The sequence below is a fragment of the Zonotrichia albicollis genome, chromosome 6 (assembly GCF_047830755.1).
Source record: "Zonotrichia albicollis isolate bZonAlb1 chromosome 6, bZonAlb1.hap1, whole genome shotgun sequence".
NCBI classification, from domain to species: Eukaryota; Metazoa; Chordata; class Aves; order Passeriformes; family Passerellidae; genus Zonotrichia; species Zonotrichia albicollis.
In genome coordinates, this window is record NC_133824.1 from 8850205 (window position 1) to 8873978 (window position 23774).

Genomic DNA, 23774 nt, shown 5'->3' on the forward strand with positions numbered 1-23774 from the left:
CTGGTTCTCTGGCACTCAATTTATGTGTGCCACACTTACTGTGTGTGTAGCTTTATGGTTTCATAACCCCAGCATCGCAGAGCCTCCTCTGTGGCCAGCCCTCAGCCCTCAGCAGCCCAGTGGGATGACAAAGGGACTTGTGGCACCCAGGGGTGTCCTCCACTCCCCAGGTACCCCTCTGTGAGGGACAGCAGTCTGTGGCTTCTTTCTTTGCTCAAGGGAAAGGGCACAGTTTGGCTCTGAAATATACAGCTTTTGGGGTTTTATAATGGGTTTGAAAGGGGTGGTACAAACAAGGAGGCAACCAGGAGAATTGCTCTCCTGCACTTCATCAAAGGTGAGGACAATGAAAAAAGTGGGCACTGACATTGTTATAGGTTATGTGGGACATACTCTGCTCGGTGTGTTTTGTAGTGATGTCAGTATCTCCCTGAGGAGCATTTGGGACATACATGTGTGCTTATCTTCTGCTCAGTGTGTTTTGTAGTGATGTAGGGGGATACAATATCAGTAAATAAAGGTCGTATAGAAAGTAATCTTACCCCTTAAAGAGTTGCAGCTGAGCTAATTATTAAAGCTTAGGAGCAGGCCTGTTTTTAACAGGCCCCAGCTGTAGCCAGTAAGAAGAGTGTTATACAAGAGTGGGTTGGTTGGCTGAAGGGAACTGGAGTCAGTTGGCTGCTGTGAGGATGAGTCAGTGCCTGGAGGAGCTGTCCATGAGAAACATCAAGGAAGTGTGAAATTCTAGTAATATGGAATCCTTGCAATGTAATGGCAATAGAACTCTTGCACTATAATGACAATAAATGGCTTATATTGTATCCCCCTACATAGTGATGTCAGTATCTCCCTGAGGAGTGTTGGGATCTACGTGTGTGCTCAACTTCTGCTCAGTGTATTGTGTAGTGATGCCAGTATCTCCTTGAGGAGTGTTTGGGATTTACATGTGTGCTCATCTTGTGCTTAGTGTGTTGTGTAGTGATGCCAGTATCTTCCTGAGGAGTGTTTGGGACCCCTGTGCGTGCTCTTTCCAGGAGTGCCTGTGAAATGCACTGCTACTCCATGCAAGGTGGCAGAGGGTGCTGCAGGTGCCCTCACACAGGGTAATTTCTCATCACTGAGAGCTCATTGACACCTGTGGGCTCAGCCCTTCTCCCCAGGTGCAGGTGATAAGCTGGGATCTGGTGGTCAAGCACAAGATGGAGAGCCTCCCTAGCCCCAGGGAGCTGGGACATCAAGTCTTCCTAGAGCTCAGTGTGGGACTCACTAGGAGTGTCTCTCTGAAGATGTGGCTCTTCCCAGGCACCTTGCTGGTTCTTTGGGAAGTTCCCCTCTCAGCTGACATTTCTTGCTGCACACAGAGTCATCCATGCAGGCCAGGCTCAGCTTTCCCATCATAAGGGGATTAAATGCAGCTCTTCCTCAGAGGAGAATTGTGAGGAGAAATGCATTAAGGACATAGAAATGCCCGGGTATGAGGGGTATGTGAACACATATTGAGAAAGGCAGAAAAGCACATGTAACTGGGAGCTTATTGGAAAAGGACATTTCAAAGGAAAACAAGATTAGCACTGCATTAATAAGAAGTAGAAATATAAAGTAATTTTTAAATTTGTATGAAACCACAAGTCACTAGGAAACAGTTTGGTAGCTTACAGCATGATTTCTTGTGCTTCTTTTTGAGTGTTCAGTTTGGACCAGTGGGGAAAGGAACTGAGCCAGGTGGATTAGGCATCACTTCCACATTAGCAATTCTTATTTTTCTGTCATTAATGACTGCATCTAGGAGTAATGTTTACTATTCAATTCCACGTATATCTGTTTATTCTCCATGGAAAAATACTGTGACAAACCATCAAGAACTACATGGTGTACAGACATGTGACAAGCCCAGCTTTGTATCCTGCCTCTGCCATTTGTCAGTGTCATTTTATTGTGATGAGAGCAGCCCAGGCTCACCACTGTTGTGCTTTCTGACTAGTTTGGTTGATCCTGCATTTGAAGAAGAACCAGGGCTGGAGAAGGATAGCCCCACTTCTCCCATCTTCAGTGCCCTCATCAAATTTTACATGGCACCTGCTGATCAGTGTTTTTCCTTTCACTTCACTGCTCCCTTTTGTGTTTTTCAGGGCAGCACCTGAAGGGTAGAGTTGACCTTGACACTGCCTGCTCCTTCATGCAAACATTTTGTCATCTTTGAAATGCATTCTGTTCTCGAATCTAACAACACTGAAAACTTCCAGAGAATATTAAAATCATTAGCTTTACCAAAACACAGTAAATAGTTCCATCACCCACTGAAAGCAGACTTTCTTAACTCACATAGTAATAAAGTAGAAATTCAGTTGCTGGGGCACTCTAGAAGTGAACATTTCCAAGGAGGAAGCTGGGAACCACTAGTTGTCAAGCTATTGGGCTTAATACTTTAATTGCTTCTTATAGTTCTTTACCTAGTCTTTTCCTAAGGTGCTGCTTTAGATTCCTTGGGGTGAATGTTGCCAACTTCTCTATACATCTTGCAATCGGAAAAAAGAAGTTTCCTCAGGAATTGTGTCATTCATTATTTAATCTATTGAGTGACAATCTAAGTGTATGTGTATCTTTCCTAATCAAACACAGGAGACAGAGGAGATGTCAGATCACAATAAATGATACTGGACTGATGGCATTTTATCTTGTGCAGCTCTTTGTGATGTGTACTGGACATCCAGAATATTGAGCTAAACAACGAGACTCATAAAAGAGCCTTTTGCTGTATTTCATTCTCTCACCTACTTAGTTGAGAATATAGATAAAGACAGTCTCACCAACTGATTCATTATTAAATGTCACTTAAGGTGACCAAAATTCTCATGGAATTTACATGGTTGCAGAGGCTGTACTTAGGCTCTCTCCTCCCTCTGCAATACACTGATACTGCTCTAGGCATTGGCTGTTACTCACCATCCTTCAGGAAATGTGTCCCCTCAAAGCATGGGAAAAGGAACATAGCCCTGAAGGGAAATATTTTAACTAAATGTCACCAGATACAAAATATTTCTTGTTTTGAGTAGTACTTAAATAGACAATTCTAGCCCTAAATGTAATAAGAAAAATATAATAATAATTATGATGATGATGATGATGATAATAGCAGCTTATATTTCCACAAGTTAACTTTTCTTGATGTTAACATATCTTGACAATTGGCTTAGAATTCAAGGTAGTGTAAAGGAAAATAAGATTGTCAACTATAATACTCTGAAAGCAATTAGTAAATGTAATAGAACTCATATTCTTTTAAAATAAAACCCCCTTCCTCACTCCAAGGTTGCAGTAATATTAGCTAGAATACGGATTGGTAGGCACTGCTTTGGCTCCCAACTAACCTCCCCTAATGGGGTTTGAAAACATGCTCTCATCAGCATAATATCCCTCTCTAAAATTAAATCTGATGCAGCTGAAGATGGTGAATGTAGAGGAAGATGATGTTTCCCTCGGGTAGCAGAGCTGAGCCTTTCTCCTTCGTGCTGGGTACCAGGTTGTAGATAACACTGACACAGAGAACTTGGTCATCTGGGGACTGTGACAAGAAATATTTGGTACCAATAAGAGAAATTGATTGCTGGGGAAAAGAGAGAAATGGGTCCTAAATGTGAAATAACATCTTTGCATGTATCTGAGATCCTGGTGTAGTGCCACTGTGTGAGTGACTGAAGCATAATTGTTAATACCCTGTTGATTTGGGAGAATTAATGTATTTTTCCATTCTCTTTTTACAGCTCCCAAGTCTACCTTTTGTCCCACTGAAGAGACCTGGTGGCCAGGCCTGATTATTATCATTGCAGTATGCTGTGCCACACTAGTGTTCCTCTTTGTAGTTGTCATCATTTGCTACAAAGCCATAAAAAGGTAAGGCTCCAGAAGCTTTTACTGTGCTTAGGGCAGGGCAGGCTCACAGAGCCTGACCCAAGGCTTGTCTCATGATGTCTTGTTTAGTTTAAAGGCCCAATACTTGGCTCATGGTATCTTGTTTAGTTTAAAGGCATCCAAAAGGCAAAATGCATCCTGTAGCCAGTGTGTGTTTTCATCGGAAAGTCACTTCATGTACCATATCCTGCATGTGTAAAGGGTGTAGTTCAATGCAGTCATGGGCATAAGGAAGGGAAGCGCTAGAAACAGGACAGAGCTACATTGTTCAGATTAATAACAACTTGCCCAAAGACAAATTGCTGCAGGTTGCTGGTGAACGTGGAGAGCTTTGGCTTGGCCAAGAATAGAGGTAGGAAACACTGTACTACTTGTATTTGAACACTACTTCTGGTAATGATCAAAATTTACATGTGGCATGGGAGATTCTTTGCCCAGGTCCATTACTAATTTTAGCATTTCAAATTAATGTAAACTCTCATAACTCAAAATCTACGGTAATAGGTGTAGTTTTTCATTTGGAGACTGTACTTCTAATTTATTCTTGCTTCAAAATTATAACCTACAGATGAAATTCAAAACCTTTCTCTCTTAGTGTAAAAGTCTCTGTGAAGCCTATGTACAACAGTGTGTAGTGGCCATTTCAGCCCACTGTCTTTGCAATAGCTGCACTTGCCTAGGCCTCAAGTAGTTAAGAAATATTGACTTCAGTTACACAGAAAAATATGAGTGAAAATAATTTCTTAAATAAAAATTTATATTTCTGGTGGAAAAGGTCAAAACTTTAACATTTCCATTTTAAGGTTCCAAATGCAAGTCCAAAGGGTTGATTAAGAAGAGAAAGTAATTAGTGGGAATTGTAGGCCAGACGGATGAAGGTTCATTTCTCCTCTATTGTTTTTAGCATGACTCTGACAATATCCCACATCTGAGTGTTTGTGGTGTCACAGTTTTACACTGTGAGGGTCTTGGCTGGGGGCTGTTGGTACATGCAGGTGACCCAGCCTGCAGTAGAGAATGCAGGATTGCCATCCATAGCTGTCGTGAGACACTGCAGTGACATCTGAATCTCAGCTTGGATTAAGTGACAGCTTTTTTGAACTTCCTGATTTCTGAGTGAGAATATTTTGGAGTGAGGGAAAAAGGAAAATAAGTAAAAATACTTTTCATGAAAAATATTATGTGCATGCAACATGAATGCAAGATTTTTGTTGAGCCTTGGTGGGGATATCACAATGGTGGAGCATTGGATGTGTTTTGTGGTTGTTGAAAAATTTATGTAGGATTTGAAAGAGCATCTGAAAGGGAGAATTCCAGCAAGAAGAGAAAGTCTCTATTTTAGATCTTATTAAATTTGCATAAGTATTTTTGCTATTCTAGTTTAGCTAAAATGAATGTTTATTATTTTGGGGGAGCTGGAAAGCTTTCACTCTAACAGCTGCACTTCAAAAAATTATCTTTGGAGGACTCAGATTGGCATCCAGTTGAATTGGTAACGGTGCAAAGTCTCACACTTCTCACACTCACCAGCAGTTTCTGGTTTACCATTGCTACTCATTTGTATTTGTCAATTTGCACCCACTGCCAAATTGTGAATGATTTGTGTCAAGGCTGCAAAGTGTCTGTATGAGAGCAGAAACTCTCCAGGGCAGCTTGTGCCTCACGAGGAACTGCTTTTCAAATCTGCTGTGATGCTGGTAGATAGGAGCCATAGATGGGAGGAACAGAAATTAAATTAAAAGAGACAAATTTAGAGCTGTCTTGCAAAGGTTTGGGGAATTCCCATACAGTCTCACGCTTTGTTTCAGTGCAAAATAATACTCATTCTTGATGAGGACACCCATTATTTGTCAACAGTATGAATACCAACCTACAAGTCAGCTGCTTGAACAGGCATTAGTCTCAGAGAAGAGTGAAAATTCCTCTTAGATCTTCTTATTTTTGACATTCACACTGCTGACAAATGCTAAGCTGAAAACTGCTCAGATGTGGAATGGACAGCTATGAAAGAAAATCGTATTAATTATAATTTTACAGGGCAACTAGAGCATTTCTTTTCATCAATGAGTCCTTGCTAAGACAGTTCTGCTAAAAGAATGCCCTGAAGGGCCTGGCAGCATTCCCCAGTAGTTCAGATTTCTTGATCCACTGTAAAAGATATCTGTCAATATATGCTGGGTATGAGATCAGATGCTTCACAAGAAAAGCATCTCTGGCTTCCACACAGTATTATTACATATCATTGAGCTGAATTGGCTTTAGCTAATGTGAGAAATCCTTCCCTCTGTTTTTTGCTGGAAGGTTGAAGTGACTAGAGGAAGAGAAGGGGATTAATCTGGGTGACGCAAAAGCCAAGAGTTCCTCCAGTGTGTTCCCAGCTCTGGGCCCCATAACCATGCTCTGCCCTGTCCTTCCTCATCCCCAGCTCTCCTCTGCCCTTCTCCTCCTGGGCCCTCCTTCCTGCACATCTCCTGCAACTGGGACCTCTGTCACTGCAGCACCTCTGACAAATCTATCTCCTCCCTCCACTGGAGAGGTGCTGAGGAGTGAAGTTACAGCAGTCCTCTGGTTACAGGGTGTGACAAGGGTTAAAGGCTTTAGTAGCAAAGTGCAGGCAGGGATTTATTTGCATTGAGTCTGGCTTTGTAGTATTAATCCCTCACTTTCATAAGAATCAAATTTGGAGTAAAAAGAAAAAGAAAAATCCTATTGTGCTTAAGTTGAAATCTCATTTACTGGTTTCAAAGGGCCAGACCCAGTCAAAGTCTCTTATGTCTGCTTTTCTGTAGCAGGAAGAGAGGCGGTGACCTCGAGGTATCATAACTCAACTGTGTTTTTATTCAATCTATATATAAACTGTGTCTTCTGGGGTAGTCTGTTTTCCCTCATAAAAGCTAAAACTTCAATGTGTCACCAACTTTGGGCACTAAAGTGATTTGTAATAAAATACAGCCTCATGGATTGGTGCTTCTTTGTATATAATAACTACCAGAACCGAGCAAATACATTTCCACCTCCATCTCTGCATCCACCCTGGAAACGCTCAGATTCTTCCATATGAAATGGTCCTAAGAAATGCTGAAATCCATCCAGTGAATGGATTTGACCTCTCTGGTCTGTGAGGGAACTTTCACCAAGTTGCATCCATCAACTTTAATACCCAGATGGGTTGAACTTTGGGAAGATACATATGAAGTGATAGTTCAAAGGTGCTTCAAGCAACTTTTTAATTTCCTTTGTGTGTTGCTGGTGACAGCAGCACTGGACATACATGACTGGCGCACAAGGTACAGATGCGTGCTGCTGCATGGATCTAGCACCAGAGGAGACCACATGTGATATTGTGTTGGGCTGCAGCATGGCTACATGATGAAAGCACCCTCAGTTTGGCAGTAGAGAAATAGCTATTTTCTATGGTCTTGGTGTTAGAGGGGTATTTCCACTTCATAAAAAAATTTAGATTTTCTTTTAAGAATATTTTCCATAGCACATCAGAAAAAAAATAGCAATAGTCAGTTAGCACCATCTGTGACATTTGTAGATTTCTAGGACAGGCTTAATCACTGTCAGAGGCTCAGCCTCAATGTAAGCTGTGGGACTTTTCCACACATTTCATGGATAAAAAAGTGATCTCACAACTAGTGATTTCTCTAGCACATAGAAAGAGCAGATGAATAACTGCTTCAAAATCTAGAATGCTTCCAAGTCATTCTCTACCATGTCTTTGTGAAAACCTGCCATTCTCTTTCCCCAAATACTGTAATCCAGAAGTAAAAGCAGGCGGTCTAAAGACAATCCATAAACTAACACAGGGTGGAGAAAACCAGATTATTTCAGTATTATGTGGGTTTTTGGTTTGGGAATGTGCACCGTGAATGCCAGCAGCCCTAACAAACCTTCATCTGGTGTAAATCAATGCAGATCCAAAAACAATCAGTGGAATTCAATTGATTTTAATCAGCTCTAGAGGTGACTGCCTCTTAAGCTTTTTTTTAACATCTGCAAGTACCTGAATCTAAGATACCTAAGACACTAAGACTAGAGGGAAGAGGGAAGTAAACACAGTAAAGAGGATTAGCGAGAGTTGTTTGGTAAATAAGCAAGTGAGATGGGGGAGAGCGGGACATGCAGTGTGTAATCCTATTTCTGCAGCTCACTGGTGTGTCAGTGTCTGTGAGGGGAGTAAGATATTTACATAAAAGGGAAAAATAAATCCCTGGTTCCCTGTATAAAATTAAGATAACAGAGTCATCTGTCAAACCTCGAAGGGGAAAGCAAAGCTGAGCATCCTGGTCTTTATGACAAGTGATGTGCCACCTATTCAACCTATCAGGGAGTGTTTCAGATGGCTTTCAAATATGTGAAAAATATCTTCTCAGTATCTCTGGAACAGCCCTATGGTCTGAGATGACCCATGAGCAGGTCATTGTGCCTGGTGATGTGGCTCCTTGGTTGTGCTGGATTTCAGGTGGGATGGGTCCATCTGTTCTCAGATGTACTGCAGGGTTTGCTGCCAGCCCTCCTGCTAGATCAGCAGGGAAAGTGGGCTGATAATAGCCAAGCTTTACATGATATACCTTTTATCCACTGTTCTAACTTTGTGGAGCCACTTCTATGTGTGTCCCATAGTTTGAGAAAAAGGTGCCACAAATGCCTACATAGGCACTTCCTTAAGGAGGTGCTGAGTTCAAATAATAATTAAATGGAAGAAAATATTGTACTGAAATAAAATGACAAGTCATATTTAAACTGTCTTAAAAATCAATGCTCAGGTATTTTTAGGATGCTTATAATTTGTGTATGATTTATGGCCCCTGTATACTGCATAATTTCAGAAGCAGAAGCTAGGTTCTGAAATTTGGCTTTGTTTAACAAGATACCTGCAAGGGGAAGACACTGAGACTTTCTAAGGAGGCCAAGAACTGGCAGTGGGGGCTGTGGTGAGGGTGCCCCATTGCGCAGGGATTTATGTCCCACTAAAAAGGGTCATAGCCCTGCACTTTTTCCCCAGCCAGTTTTGTACCACTCACTCCCCTGAAGAGAAAGAGCTGTGTAGTCCTCTACATGGTTATCTCCTATGAGCCACTGAGACTAAGCATTGTCTAGTCCAAAATCAGTATTAATTGCAACAAAACAGTGGTTTTTTAGCCTGAGCAAAGAAGACAGAATCCTAAATGTACTTAATTGCTTTGAAGAGCAATTCACAGCATGACTGATGACAGACAGGTCAAGGTGAATTGAAACTGTTCATCTCTCCTATTCTCCCTGACACTTTAGAGGAGTTTGTACTGAAATGGTGCCTTAATTCCTTGCAGATGAAGGGAAAAACAGTAATTACTCAGAAGATAGAGTGAGATAGTTGGTGGAAAGGATACGTTTAGAACTACTGTTTGAGTGGGAGATGCCCAAAGGGAAGAAGAAGGTCTGTGGGGGCAGATCTCTGTGCCTTTGATGCAATTCATTGGCACCAGACCAGATCAGGTCTGCAAAAGGGATCAATCCCTAAGTCATCCCTAAGAATCATAGAAAGGCCCCAGGAATGTTACTGAGGGCAGCTGAGGAAAAGGCAGACTTGAATATTTTGGAAAAGTAAGGAAAGATCTTTGCATTGTGGCCTGATCCACAGTCTGAATGTTGATGTTTATCAGCAACAGGACTATCAACCACTGAACACCACTGTCCAGGTCTTCTGTCACCTCTAACCAAAGCCCAACATCCCCATGTGTTGCTTTCCCTCTATGCCCAATCATCTCCCAGTGGTGAACTGACTCCCATCCTTGGAATGATGCTGCAGATGATCTACTAAAGACAATTTAAATGCCCTGAGCAACCAATCTTTCTGCAGGAGATGCCATTTTTCAATCATCAAGAAATGAGTTCGTAAAATCACTGCTTGGTGAAAACTGAGTGCTAATACAAGGAAAATCAATTGTTCTACCAAGCAGTATTGAAGTCTGGATGTTGGTTTGCAACTTTTGAGGTTTGTATTTATGAGACAAGCTGTTGAAGAGCTTTACAGCTTGACTCGAGGCCAGAGCTCTGCTGTATTTATTCTGCTGATTCAGTAGCATCAGTGGGGATTTTGGACAGGGGACTGGTAGTGTGTGCTGCCTGATCTTTTTGGGTACATCAAGATGGAGAAGGATTGGTGTAATTTTTTAAAGTAGAATATCAAAAGTATTGCAACTACTTGTTAGACTCTTTTGACAGTTCAAGGGCTGATGAGTGAAGTGGATAAAATAGCCTTTTACTTGGAGAGATGGCTCAGCCAAGCCACATGGGCACTGCTGTGCAGAGCAGTTTGTTTTGCTCCTGTCTGTGCAGAATGTGTTGGTCAGAAAAGCAGAAGGATCTGCTCTCCAGTGCTGTCAAAGACTTTTGTAAGTACCACATGTTTTTGTAACTGTTGTAGGGCAGGATTGCTCTGTCTCTTCTAAGTTATACAAACTCACAAATTCTGCTAGGGAGAAAGTTTGTGGTCATAAATGGATTAAATGCTCCACTGTTTCTCATAGCCAGGAACACTGAAAGCCTCCAAGAGGTTGAGTCCTTAGCATAAAACAAGTGGTCCAGTTGTTTCAGAGAAAAGTCTCTTATGGATCATTTTGCACTTGTTTACTCCTAATTTGTGATATATTGACAAAGGTGCCAACAGAAATCTGTAGAGAATTATGATGTGCCATGTGACAAATGAATTTTTCAGTGTAACCAGAAACAAACTTGCCATTTTTTCTGTTTCCTACTGCGGATGCAGTTGCCACATTGAATGGGCAGAAGTCTACCCATACAGCCAAGCATTGCTGAGTTACTGCCTCAATGCAACTCTGATAGCCATGGGTGGATTTTACATACTTGTGACAGAATGTAATGCTCATGCTGGTCTCATTATATTGGTTGCAGCATTCCTGATTTACCTCAACACAAATAGAAGAAACAAGTTAATACTAGAGTTTTGAAGCATATAGGAGAGATGCAAGGCTCACCATGATGTTTTTATTGCATTTTTTCCTAAAGACAAATATATTTTTCTTACGCATTCATTTAATTTTTTAGCCAGTCATACTTTTTGCAAGCTGATGAGGGTGCTTGTGGCTGACCAAGTGGGTGAAAAGCCAAAGCTGTGTCTGTGGCATACCCAGCACAGTGTGTAGAGACATTTGAATAAACTTTCTGTCTTGATTATCTGGAGTATCTGAGTTTATGACTGAGCTTAGGACCTGCAAGAACCCAGCAGCCTGCAGTCTCAATATTTTTATGACTCAGAGAAAATTGTACCCATGGTAGTAGGGTGGGGGGTGTAGATCCATGCTCCAGCTCCTTATCACCCAGAAGTTCCCTGTGCACAAAAATAATCTCATGGAAACTTCCTTGCTGGCCTTATTGCCCCTTATTTCTGCAAAGGTTTTGCAGTGCATTTTGAGTACAAGCAGTAAAACCTGACTGACTTCTCCACTGGCTCAACAACTGCAGCTCCTGGTGAGCTGAGTTGGTGTTGGGGGTCCCAGCTGAAGGGAGATCACATCTCACACCCCCTCACCTTGCCCTGCTGTTTGCTGCCCACAGATGCATTGTCCAGAGAGCAAAGTCCCAGACAGGGTCCCCCTCTGCACATCTGTGACACCCACGGGGTGCACATCACCCACAGGCACACCTGAGCCCCTTGGAGCTGTGCTGCCACTGCTTGAGGGGCTGCACAGTCTGATTCCTGCTGCCTCTGTCCCTCCTTGTCCACAGCCCTGTAGTCAGTGCTCAGCACTGCTCGTGCTGTGGGGTTGCTAAGCAGCGCTCAGCTCCCGCTTGAGAGCCTTGCGGTGGTGGGAGACGAGCCCTGGGGCAGCGTGGGCAGAGCTGCTGTGGGAGAGCATGGTATCTGCTGGGATAGTCCCTGCCCATGGCACCCCTGCCTTGCCCTCACTCCAGAGCCCCCTTGTCAGCAGGCACACGGCCACCCCCTGTGGCGTGGCTGGGCTGGAGAATGATGCTGCTAGATTGCCCATCTTGGGGAGCTGTTGGCTAATTAGCCATGTCAGAGATCATTCGTGGGGATCGGCATCACAACATCCATGCCCCAAGCTAATGCCAGGTAATGGAGAGGACAGAGGGGTCTGATGTGTGTGAACAGGTGTATGTAAAGAGTCTGGTCCCAGCTGTGTGAGAGGTAGGAGTGGGAAAATAGGGTTGTTCCTCATTCCAGCCTTTGAAAGAGGCCATGAAAATTTCTCCACCCACGTGGAGAAATTCTGCTGCCTTCAATGTCTGCTTTTTGAGGAAGTGGCATGAAGCCTTTATGAAAAATGTTAATACTCCCAAGCAGCTGGAGCTGTAGTTTCTTTCCTTCACTTGCTCTGAGCCCTGAGAAGCCAGTGTGGAGACTGGCTGAACTCAAATTCTTCCTCAGAAATTGTCCCCAGTTACAATAGTCTACAAAAGCTGCACAAAACCAAACCTTTGCATGGACATCAACGTGAGCAGGACTTGCTGGTTTCTCTGTCTCTCCACGGACTTGTCCCATTGCACACCTGGAGCATGGGAAGGCTGGGACCATCCTCTGCAGTGCATGGACATTATATTTGCATCTATCCTGCAAAGAGCAGGGTCTGGCTGTGAAGACTCTTCATTGTGAGTAGAGAAAGCCAGAAGCAGCTGCATGAAAAATCAGTGGTCTCAGTCTGGTTGAAGGCAGAGACAGATTGCCTCAAATGCAAAGTGATGTAGATAGCTTCAAAGGTCAGTTAATTTTATGAATTTTAATTTTCTTCTCAGCTCCTTGCATTTATTTGTGTTGCAGACACTCTTCTTCTTGTAACAGAAGATCTGCAAAGAATTTTTGTTCATTTCGGCAGAAATTTATCATACTATTCAAATAATGTTGTGAAATTATATTTAAATGATTCTGTGAAACAGCAGTAGCTTCATTCTTCATTCTTCCATCATTCAAGTTGTTGCCTATGTTTGACAGTGATTAAATGGCAAGGTAGTTATCTGCATTCAGCAAAATATCTGGACACAAAGTGCCATAATTTGGGGGATGGAAAAGTCCATTGCCTGGAATGTCAGTTTCTAAAGTCACTTGACTGATGAGGGGAATTTTGTCCTTGGGAGAGAGCAAGAGAGCAGGAAGGAGCAGCCCTGGCTCATCTCCTCTCTCTGTCCCTTATTTCAAGCCCACATCTTTCTAGTACTGGTGCCCACCCTGACCCAGAGCACAGCCATCAACAGACATTCATTTTGCAAACATGGTAGGGAATTCCTGTTCTTTTTTTCCTCCTCCACTTTCCCTTCCAATATGGACATGTTTTTATAAGGACACCTTCTAATGTTTTTCCAGTTGTCCTAGTTAATGTTTGTTAAGCTCTTTGAAGATAGCAAGCATTGAATAGTTGTTCAATCTGTTCCAGAAGGTGTAGAGAATTTTAAAGCACTAAGAGGGAGCTCTAGGTTTGAGTTTCCACTGGTGTTACTGTATTACAGAGTGGCAGATTAGTTTGTTGCCCTCATGCCAGCACCTGTGAGAACATGTATGTCTCAGTTTTGTGGGGGCAGATCATGCCATGTAGAGTTACAAATAATCCCATATTTCTGTGTGGAGCATACATTTTTCAATCCCAGGCTGGTCCTGCAGTGCTTAGCAGAGCATGGTGGGTGCACCATGAACTGAGCTCCGTGACTGTGCCTCAGCTGCCTGCACTGCTGTGCACCAGGACAGGCCTTTGAGGAGCAGGAGCGTGCCCAGCTCATCCCCAAAGGGCACTGCCAGGGCACAGTCCACTGCCAGGCACAGCCATGGCCATGACCATCCTGCAGACATGATTTGGCTTTGTTCAAAGTGCCTTTATTTCATGCATTGAATGTCTTTTTTTTTAATTAATTTTTAAATTTATTTTTTATCTTGTTTAGTAACATTTTGCCAGTATGAAAAGCTGGCATTATGAGTTCATTTTTTTACATTAGTCCCATTCATTTTTCTCCTTTTATAATCAAAACATATTGACAGTGTATTCTACTCAATGGATAATGTCAGCTGTAATATTCCTCAGTCAATAAAACCTTTTAAAGATTATTAGAGGGAATGCAAAGAGTGGGTTATTATGTGAGGGGTCACTGAAAGTACTTTTATCAATTATGTCAGATAATTGTCCAGCATCATAATAATAAAGCTGCTTCTCTTCCTTAAGATTGGTTTCATGTAGGAGCATAATTGTGAAGTTAGCTTAATTGAAGACTTGGTAGGAAATGGGATTGCATCCATCACCTTTGTCTCCCAGGGACAGATCTTCTTCCTGTGTAACATCAGAACAAATCCTCCTCAAGTCCAACAAAGTCTGTGGAATTACTCTGACTTTGCACTGCTGAAAATAAATGGAGGCTAGATTCCACTTCTAAAATTTCACATGTGGCTCAGCAATCTGCTGTAATTACTTGCAATCTGAACAGTCCAGATCCTGCCTTTAGACGTGCCCAGAGTGACTGGGCTGAGAGAGCCGCCCTTCTGCAGGAAGAGATCTGCCCCCGTGCTCTGCAGCCCGAGTGCACCAGCCCAGGGAGCCTCCTAAGTGCTGGTGAATGGCTGCCCAGCAGTATGGATTGTTTTTCCATGAGAGAAACACTCAGCCAAGGCTCAATCCATGCACAGAGAGGGGAATTGGAGTGTGAACCAGCCCAAAACAGAAATCGCCCACATGCCAGCAGGGCTTAAATATCCTCCAGAAGCTGGTCAGCTAAAATTGGCTGTGAGGCAGAGCTGCGTTAGCTGTAAATCACAGGCTAAAATACATCCACGTGAGCAGTCAGAAGAGAAGAAGCTCTCCTTGGGAGTTGGTATGTTGGAGCTATGTCAAGCTATCCTGCAACATGATTTCCAGAGCTGTGAAAGAGACTTTCCCTTTTCGCATAATCATCCTAGCACTATATAGAGCACTTGCACAGATTTCCTCCCCCTCTCCACACAAGACAGACAGACAAGGTCTGAAGATGTTAAAAATTGTATAATTACTTGCTCTTGTAAAAATTATTTATCATCTGACCACTGGTTCAGTTTGGCTAAGATTGAAGTACTCAAAGGTCTCTAGGGAAAGAATGGCCTTTTCTGATTCATACAAGAGTTCTTATTTGGGGCAAAGGGGCAGCGCAGCTTGAGGAAGGAGAACTCCATCAAATGTCTAAAACTGAAGATAACCCAATAGACATAGTTCTTTCAAATGCTGCAAGTAATATCATCCAAGATATCTATAACACTTTCTAGTTTGGAAGAGTAAGTAAAAAAAGCATATATTGTGATAAAAAGTAATAAACACTGGGACAAGACAGTTTGTAGGTGCTTTAGATGCTGGACTATCTGTGTAACCTGAGTGGAGATGGGAATATGGGGGATACATGTAAAAGCCTTAGGAGACAAACACTGAGCTGTAGTGAGTGTGTTGCTAAAAGTTGTCCAGATGGAGCTGCTTTTTATTATAACTGTAAAACATTTGCTTTGTATGTGGGAGGCAGTAGAGCCAGTAACCTCTTCCTACGAGTAATGAATAGTGTACTGCCTGTTTTCTGGACAGATAGATGGTCACATATGGCCATTAGCTAATTTAATAGAGAAAAACTAAGGTTCCGGAGAATTTTCATCCTTAGGGTTTCTTCTTTGACTTCTGTCTTCACATTGTCAAATAAAATGTACCCAGTCTGATTTTTTTTCACGTGTCTCTGAGACAGTGAAAGGTGGAAATCAGAATGTGACTCCTTCCATGATTCTGAAGATTTTCACCAGAGAAGTGTCCTCCTCCAACATGAGCCCCATATGTCTAAGCCATAGCACCAGGCTGGCCAGCAAGGCTGGTTGTGTGTGGTTGCACACAAATTTAATGGCTGTGTCCCTGAAGGCAACTGTTGTCAATGCACTGAGCTCCTCCAGCAGGAGTCCTGTTCACAAACCAGTCTTAGGAAGCAATTTCTCTTGTCCCACCACTTGCTCTCATGGAAGGTGATTCCCCTCTGATGACTGAGGCCAGCATGAATCAAACAGTTGTTCGATGAACTCCCCCAGTACTGAGCTGTAAACAGCCTCCATTCATGTTCTTTATGTTCTTGTAAACATTCAGATTATGCAGAGTGATGGTCTAGTAATTGAATAACGTGACAAAATGTATTCTTCCATTCCTGTCTGCTAAATAGGGATGTATTTGAAGTGTGACTGTAGCCCACACATCATCATGTCTGGGCTTCAAGAAGTGAAGTCTAGCTTGGAGCTCTCTGCAGAGCTGCCACAGGTACTGCTAGCATCCTGGCCCTGGAGGTGAAGCTGAGTGGAAATAAACTGGCCAAATATCTACCCTGATTCTTGGACAACTTTTTGTAACCCAGGAAGATGCCCCTGCAGCTTGATCTCTACTGGTATATAGGTAGCTCGGATATTTCTGGGTATTTCTATTTATATGTCCCCTGAGGATAGACCAATCCTATGAAGCAAATGGGTGTATTGTATGAGACCTAATTTTATTGAAGGTTGATATTTTTGTGTGTTGATAGCTAATGAGATATGGTTATGGAGAAGAGCTTTGAGATTACTGCATATGCACGTGAAATAGCTCCCTGATTTGCCTTCTCCCTTCAGCCACTTTGCCCCAGAGACTGGCACTCAACCCAGCACATGCCAGCACCAGAAATGGGGCTGCCAAATGGAGCTGCCCAGAGAACTTTGTTCAGGAGTGAAACAGCAATCAGGAGAGAGACAAGCTCTTTACATGCTACTAAAGGCACCTTCCTGAGAGGAACTGAAAACACAAAGGGATTTTTGGCATGGGCACCCCTTACATTGGCACAAATTGTGCACAGACAGTACAGAGATGTCTCATAGCCTTCACCTTTGGTAAAATCTTTGGTAAAAAAAAGTTGATACTGATACCCATACAGTGCAGTCTTTCATGGATATACGTAGAGAGAGAGGGATTTTTTGAGTTGGCTTTTACAATTTACAGTTTTGTACCACTGCTCAGCGAAGAATGAAGTTTCACTTTGAACTTCTGAGAACTGGTCATCCCCTCCAACAATGTATACCAAAAAACCAGTCTTTCCTTCTCTAACTATACCTGAAAAGAAGAATGACCCTCTATTGCTGTTTGGGAAGAAATAGGATATGTATTTCCCCAGAGAGTAATCCAGGGCAGCAAATCCCCCAGTGGAGACAGGTGTCTCCTGGCAGTGCTGAGTCAGGTGTGGGAACCCCAGGAGGAGGTGAATTTGAGATCCTGGCATGTCTCTGCTGCCAGCCCAAGGTCACCCCTTCCTAGCTTAATTGGATTTCCTTGGAACCCAGCCTTCCCAGATGCTGGGCTGGATGCTCTGGCACTCAACAGAGACATTGCTATGGAGGTAATTGGCAGAAACAGGTTTGCAATACTCAGGCTGTCTTATGAAATCAGGTCTTATTCTAAACTCTCATCCCTTTCAAGCATGAAGCACCTGTAAGTGTATGAAATGTGGATTGCACTGGGAGTTTTAAACTCTCTTGCAGCTTACAGTTCTGGACAAAAGTTCTGTTCCCATGTCAAAGTGATCTTATTCTTCTCAAAGCTTTATTAAGCCTATAATGAGGTGTGATAAAGTCGTGATTAAATGAGTAGTCTGCTCTGGTTTTACTTGATTTTATCTGTGAAGCCATAGTGGAGTGTCTACAAATGGGACGTGAGGTGAAGCCCTCTCCTAATACTCTATCATATAATTGTCTGATAAACAGTAAGCCTATGCCATATTGACACAGTAGCCAAAGCTGGCAAGGAGGGTTTTGTCAAATATACAAACTAAGTTTTGTGACTAGACATGATAAAGGGCCAAAAACTATGTTTCCTCTAAAAAATTTTCTAAACATAGAACATAAAAATTGTGTTTGAATGTGCATCGGTACATTGACCTTTGTCCAGGACTCTGCAGAGGATTGGTACAAGCCAAAGTGACAAGCCAGTATGAAATTCTTTGATAAATAAGATGTATAATGTGATCAGAACTTCATCTCAAATTTTACCTTGATGTGTGAAATACACTGTTAAACAGCTGTTTGATGCTTTCTTGATTTTAGGACTCGCACAAGTTAATGCATGCATGGTGGAGAGGTCATTATGGACTCTGAGGCACCATTTCAGGCATGTGCTAAGCTGTACAGAGTTGCATGGCCAGAGTTTCATTGACAGATGTTTGGCATGAAGACCCAATTTGTTTGCTAAACAATGTATAGCAAATTATACTGTAAAACAATGCAAACCACTTATTAGTGAAAAGCCTGTTTCACCTGCCACCAAGTGAGTATGTCACAGCCATGAATAGTTCCCTACTCATTTCCTCACTAATTTGAAACATCCCTTAACCAATCAAGAGCAGCCCTGGAATGGAAATACATAAATGTGTGTCCATAGTTTATAATCTGAAAAGGGGCTTGGAGCATTACACTTTGGAAGATGATGCACAATTTGGCTTAGTAGGCAGAAAATAGGATAAAAGGGTTCTCTTTGGTGTGCAAGAAACTTTGCATGCTTGGATCTCAACAGTGAACAAAAATTGGAGTAAAAAGAGTTAGTGGCTCAGAACTAGTGGCACACAGAGAGCCAATGCCCTAATGCAAGAGGTCACTTGAAAAATCACAACAAGCCAAAATGACCTTGTCTATCTAAATACATGGGCCAATTTCATCATGGTGACAAGTGCATACCAGTGTGCCAAGCCAGTGATTTAAATGGTGTACCTGGGGCAAGTCTGATCCCAAATCCCTGCCTGTTGTGCATTTGAAAACAAATGGAGAGAAGGAGTTAAGCAGAGCAGTCTCCAAGCCTGAACTTTTGCATCTAACAATAGTCTTTTCATTGAGACTCAGGAAAATAAGTGCTTTGTTTTGCTTGCACTAACCCTGAGCAATTGATAAGGCAGAAGCAGAACCTTGATAAAATCTCCATTCCCCTTTTTGCAGACTCTGAAAAAATACTCTTCCATTGCATGCAAGTGCCAGTGGTGTGACATTCCTGGCAATCTGTCTAGCAGGGTCTGCAGAGAGATCTCACCAATCCACCCAGGTCTGTGCTGGGACACCAGCCTGGGGAAGGGAGAGTGCAAATTTCAGGACAGCTGAAGCACTGCATCTTAAAATCACTACTAGAAAATGTAAAAATGTAGATAAAAATGAGAGGAAGACATTTTTTAACATAAAGAAAGAAAAAGTCTAGTTAGGAAAAGAAAATGGAACTGGAGAGGGGCAGAAACATAGGAGACCAAAGAAAGAAGGAGTAAATAGGAGAAAAACAGCAAGTAAAAGTGGCCAAAATGTCTTCATTTTTAAATTATTGATAGGTTTGGAACTGAGAGAAAAAAAAAACAAAAGAATTTTTGAAAGCAGCAGAGATGTGTAGACAGCCACTCCATTTTTCCTGCCCTGACAAGAAATAAGCACTGCCATCAGATTCCCCATTCTTCCTGTCAGGGATGTGGCGTGGTGGATGTGTGCTTTCAGTGTCTCAGAAGAAAGACCCCATGACCTTGTTTCAGATTCAGACAGGCGCTGCATGTTGAGCACTGAAAAACAGTTTATCAAAGCCCTCAGTCTCCTTAACTCTTAGTCTCCTTTTCCATTTCCATTCTCTAATAGCTGCAGTCATGACTAATATTAACAAGCTTTAACTCTTACCAGGTAGAGAGGCACAAAATATCACAATCAGAAGTATTTTCTTTGAGATTACAAGCAAACAAATTTACCTACCTGTAATCACTCTCCATAAAGCTTTCATTAATGCTTTGCTGAAATCAAATATCATTAACCATTTTGTAATAATTGCTGTTTGTTTTGTTAAACATTGATGAGAACAATAGCACAGAATGATTGTTGTAGTACATGTATCTGGTCCTCTTTTTGCCCACAGGAACACCTTAAACTCAAGACACTCATGTCTGAAATATCCGTGTGGAAAGCACAAAGCTTTTTTCCTCCTACTATGTTTAAAGCTTCAAGTTAAGCCACTTTTGAGAAGGGAAGTTGTGGGGGGAAGTGGTCTGTTCCATGTCCATGGAACATGGTCTGTTATAGGACTTAAGCTCAGGTGTCCCTTTTCAGAGTAACTATAAAATCCTAAATAAATTATTTTGCTCTGTAATGTACAGATGCTTGATAGCTCCCTGCACTTGTTGAGAATTTCCTGACTTTTCTCACAATTAACAGTGATCCTGGACTCTGTTAGCAAATAGCAGGAGTGGCCACTAAACAAAACAAGAAGGCGATGGTGCTGGGTCTGGCAGGTCACAGCAGGCACCGTGTTTCAGTCTCTAGCTCAGACCCCTAGAACACAGACACCTCTATCTGGGCTAGCAGACTAGCCTGCCTTTACTGACAGTGCAGGGAAACACAAGTGCCTTGGGCACAAAGCGTCTGACATATTTTGGGTATCCACTTTAAGCTGTTCTGAATTGTGTTTGAAAGCACCTGTTTTTCTCCACTAGCTGTGGAGATTGTCTGGGGTGGTCACCACAGGTGTGTACATACCTGCACTGCTCAGATGAGTCCACTCCTAGTGACTGAGCACAGTGGTGTTCTCAGGGCCAGTGAGGGACTTGGGTCCTTGGTGGACATGACTGGTCATCACCCCTGTTTGAATGATATGACACTCTGAGGAGGAAGGTCATGACTGCCCCAAGGCAGAGCCCACCCAGCCCAGCATCCCAGCCTGTGTTCCAGAGATGCAGGTGGCAGTGGAAGACATTCCTTCCAGCAGCCTTCATCTCATGCAACAGGGACACCTGTATCCATTAACAGACTAGCATGGGGACACCAAAACCACATCATGACACCTTAGGATCAGACATGTCACCTTGCAGGTGGACTGTGATACTTGACAAAATTAGCTGCTGCTTTGGACTGTGTTCAGAATGTGAAAAATAGACAGAAGTTTGGTGGTATTATTATGTACCCTACATGTCCTGGATTTTGATCTGTATTGACAAAGAGGATGTTGATCTCTGTTTTTCTTCTCTCCCTTCCCTGCCTGTACATCACCAAACGTGGGCTCACCCAAGGAAACCAATGAGAAAAGAAGAGAACGGAACCAGTCGGTCGGAATATGCAATGACCTCCTCCCAGAACAACAAAACAGTTGATAACAATGCGGTCGTATAATCCCCGGGAGCCCGCCAAGCGCAGGAGGTGGCAAACTTTCAAAGCACACACACAGAGTATGCAAGGTGGGTGAAATGAGGCAACCAAGGGAGCTCTGTGGCCAAGGACTTCATTTCAGAAACAGCGCACGCATCAGTGATCCAGAAGAGAAAACCAGGCTGCTCTCCAGGCTTGCTGCTGCTCCAGGGGAGGATCAGCTCACCCACCTGGGCTGCCCAGAGGAAAGGCCTCGCAAAGGCATAAGCACTGCATGCTGCATCCCATGAAAGCCATGTTGCCATGCCTCCCACTCCTTCTTCTTCCTCTCTTCCCCTACTTTTGTGTTTGAACTGAGTGTCACAAAAAGCTTCTGGAGTAGGATCTTTTGAGGAGAGGGTGATCTGCCAGAGTGCCAGTATTTTATCACAGATGGGTCAGAGGGAGGTGTCTCCCTCCCTCTAAATGGGAGGTGTCTCCCTCTACATGGAGAGAGGTGTCACCTATGTGCTTCTCCAGCCTGTGCAGCTTCATACGCTGATGCTTCATTCCTTTCATTCTTACTATTTTGTTATTACAAAGGGAACAAAGGTTTCTCTTAAACAATCAAGCAAAATTGTGACTTATCCCAAGAAATTTATCTGTGGTCTGGTGACTATGCAGCTTTCATGGCTGAAGTTTTCAGGCAGATGAAATTAAAATGTAAGATTTTAGCAAATAGCATTGCTATTGAAAGAGAAGTGCTTTAAACATTATGACTTCATAATTAGCCTCCTTTTTTGTGCCACACTTTTATTTTATCTTTAAAAATGTTCCTTTGTGAAACTCCTTGTTTCTTTGTGTTCACGCTGATTCCCCAGGGAAACTCCTACAGGAAAGATACCGTTTACATCTTGTTGTGAGTGTTGGGGCAGGATTGTGCTGAAAGGACTGGAAGCCCTTTGAAATTCTCTTCTTTCACTGGTTAGTGTTGTTCCCTTAAAGTGTTGCGTCTCCTGAACTGATGCACTGAGGACATTGCAGGTCTGGCTTGTAGGACCATTTTGAGGGTCTGGTAGCTGGTTGTGCCCACATTACCTCGGTCTCTGCCTCTCCTGAGCTCAGGCTGACAGTGGTGCCAAGTTCAGCATACAGTTCAGTATACTTTCCATTACATGGTTTGAAGATTATTTAAAGCAAAGCTGAATCTACCCAAATTCATTTCACGTAAGATCTCAGGTCAGACTCAGCAAGTAGCCCTTAGGATAAAGGTGATGAGACTAGTTGAGATGCTGGTCTTTCCCTACCTCCTGAAAACGTTCCTTTGTGTCATATCTCCACCTGTATGTCTCCATTTACCTCTGTGCTGAAAGTAGTGATGCAGTCAAAGACAAATTTACACCCTGGCGACTTGTCTGGACATAAAACTTTGGTACCACTTGGTCTCTGTGTCTGTGGGTAACTCCCAGGCACGGGTGCAGTCTCGCTCTGGGACCTGGCTGCCCCAGCTGTGTTGTCCCTCAGTACTGCAACACACCAATACTTTCAGTTTTATATAAGGATGTGCCTGAACTGCAGAAATTAGACCTGGATTTGGAGCGCATTCCGGCCTGTGGGTAATCTGTCCCTGGGGGGCAGAGTTTGTTGTTATGGTAGAGGAAGAAAATGTTCTGCAGACCTTCCCCAAAAAAAGCTCTGGAATGTTCAAATCAGCAGTCTCAGCTCAGGCCCATCTGCAGTTTTCTATTACCTGTCAAACAAGAGGGTGTATGTAAATACAAGTACCTTTCCAATGATAAAATGAAATGCTGCTATATATTGCTCTTGAGAAATTTAAGTAGTTATTCATTTAGCTTTTTAGTCTGTCATCACTATGTAGAAGTTTAACTGCATAAAATTATTTTTTAAAGTTAGACTTTCTTGGGAAGTGAATGCAATTGCAAATGTGAAAGGAGGCAAGTAACCACAAGTATGATCATTCCCAGCCACATTAATGTTGTGTGCTTGTGCAAGACACAGTGATATATCCTTAGATCCAAAGTGGGATTAAAATTAAACAATTTACAATTTGAGTCTAGTATCCCAAATGTCGATTGCCTAAAGCACTTAGCCCCTAAATACTATAATAAAAATATTGCAAGTATATTTCTAGAATATTTTTAAGCTATAACATTTATTTTGGTGTAGTTACCTATGTTTGCCTTTCTTTTTTTACTCCAGTTGTTTCAGCCTATATGTAGAAATGTGGCATAGTTTGAGACTGGTTGCATGTTTATCTGAGAGTATAAAGTATGAATGCAGATAAGTTGAGCATAATATGGGCTCAGGATTAGCACTTTCTCCTAAAGGTTGTTGATTTTATTTGTTTTCTAATACAGCTTTAAAGGCATGTTCTGTAAGGTCAAAATTGCAAAAAGGATTTGTAGGTAATTATGTCCATCAAAATATGTCTGTTTTTGCAAAAAAGAGTAAAAAGAGATGGTCACTAAACTGTCTGATTTTCAGTGGTATCAGTGATAAAATGTCCTCACTAGAGAAGACCCTGATGATGACATAACCCACAAGCAAACCCAGCCTAGGGCCCATGAAAACTCTTCAGGAAAACATAACCTTTGAAAACTTCCTGGAGAGTGAAGAGGCAGAGCATTGCAAGGCACAGAACATGCTGCCTAGGATCTATTTCCAACTCTGCCACTGATCTGCTGTTTACTAGCAAGCAATTTTACCTCTCTGTGCCTCAGTTTACCCATCTGTATAATCACAATAAAAGTAGGTA

The 23774-nt window shown here is 42.5% G+C and overlaps 1 protein-coding gene across 2 annotated transcripts in view; it reads left to right on the top strand.

The window, feature by feature from the left end:
• PRIMA1 (proline rich membrane anchor 1) overlaps positions 1-22374 on the top strand; it is a 47988-nt gene extending 25614 nt beyond the window's left edge. The window contains exons 4-5 of one of the 2 annotated variants that reach the window (XM_074542432.1): positions 3762-3891; positions 17972-18140. In XM_074542432.1, the coding sequence (XP_074398533.1) occupies positions 3762-3891; positions 17972-17987 (146 nt within the window). In that variant the 3' untranslated portion in view covers positions 17988-18140. Of the gene's footprint in view, positions 1-3761; positions 3892-17971; positions 18141-20943 lie in introns of those variants that run through there. The other variant, XM_074542431.1, reaches the window with a different exon arrangement.
• Positions 22375-23774: the final 1400 nt, after the last annotated feature.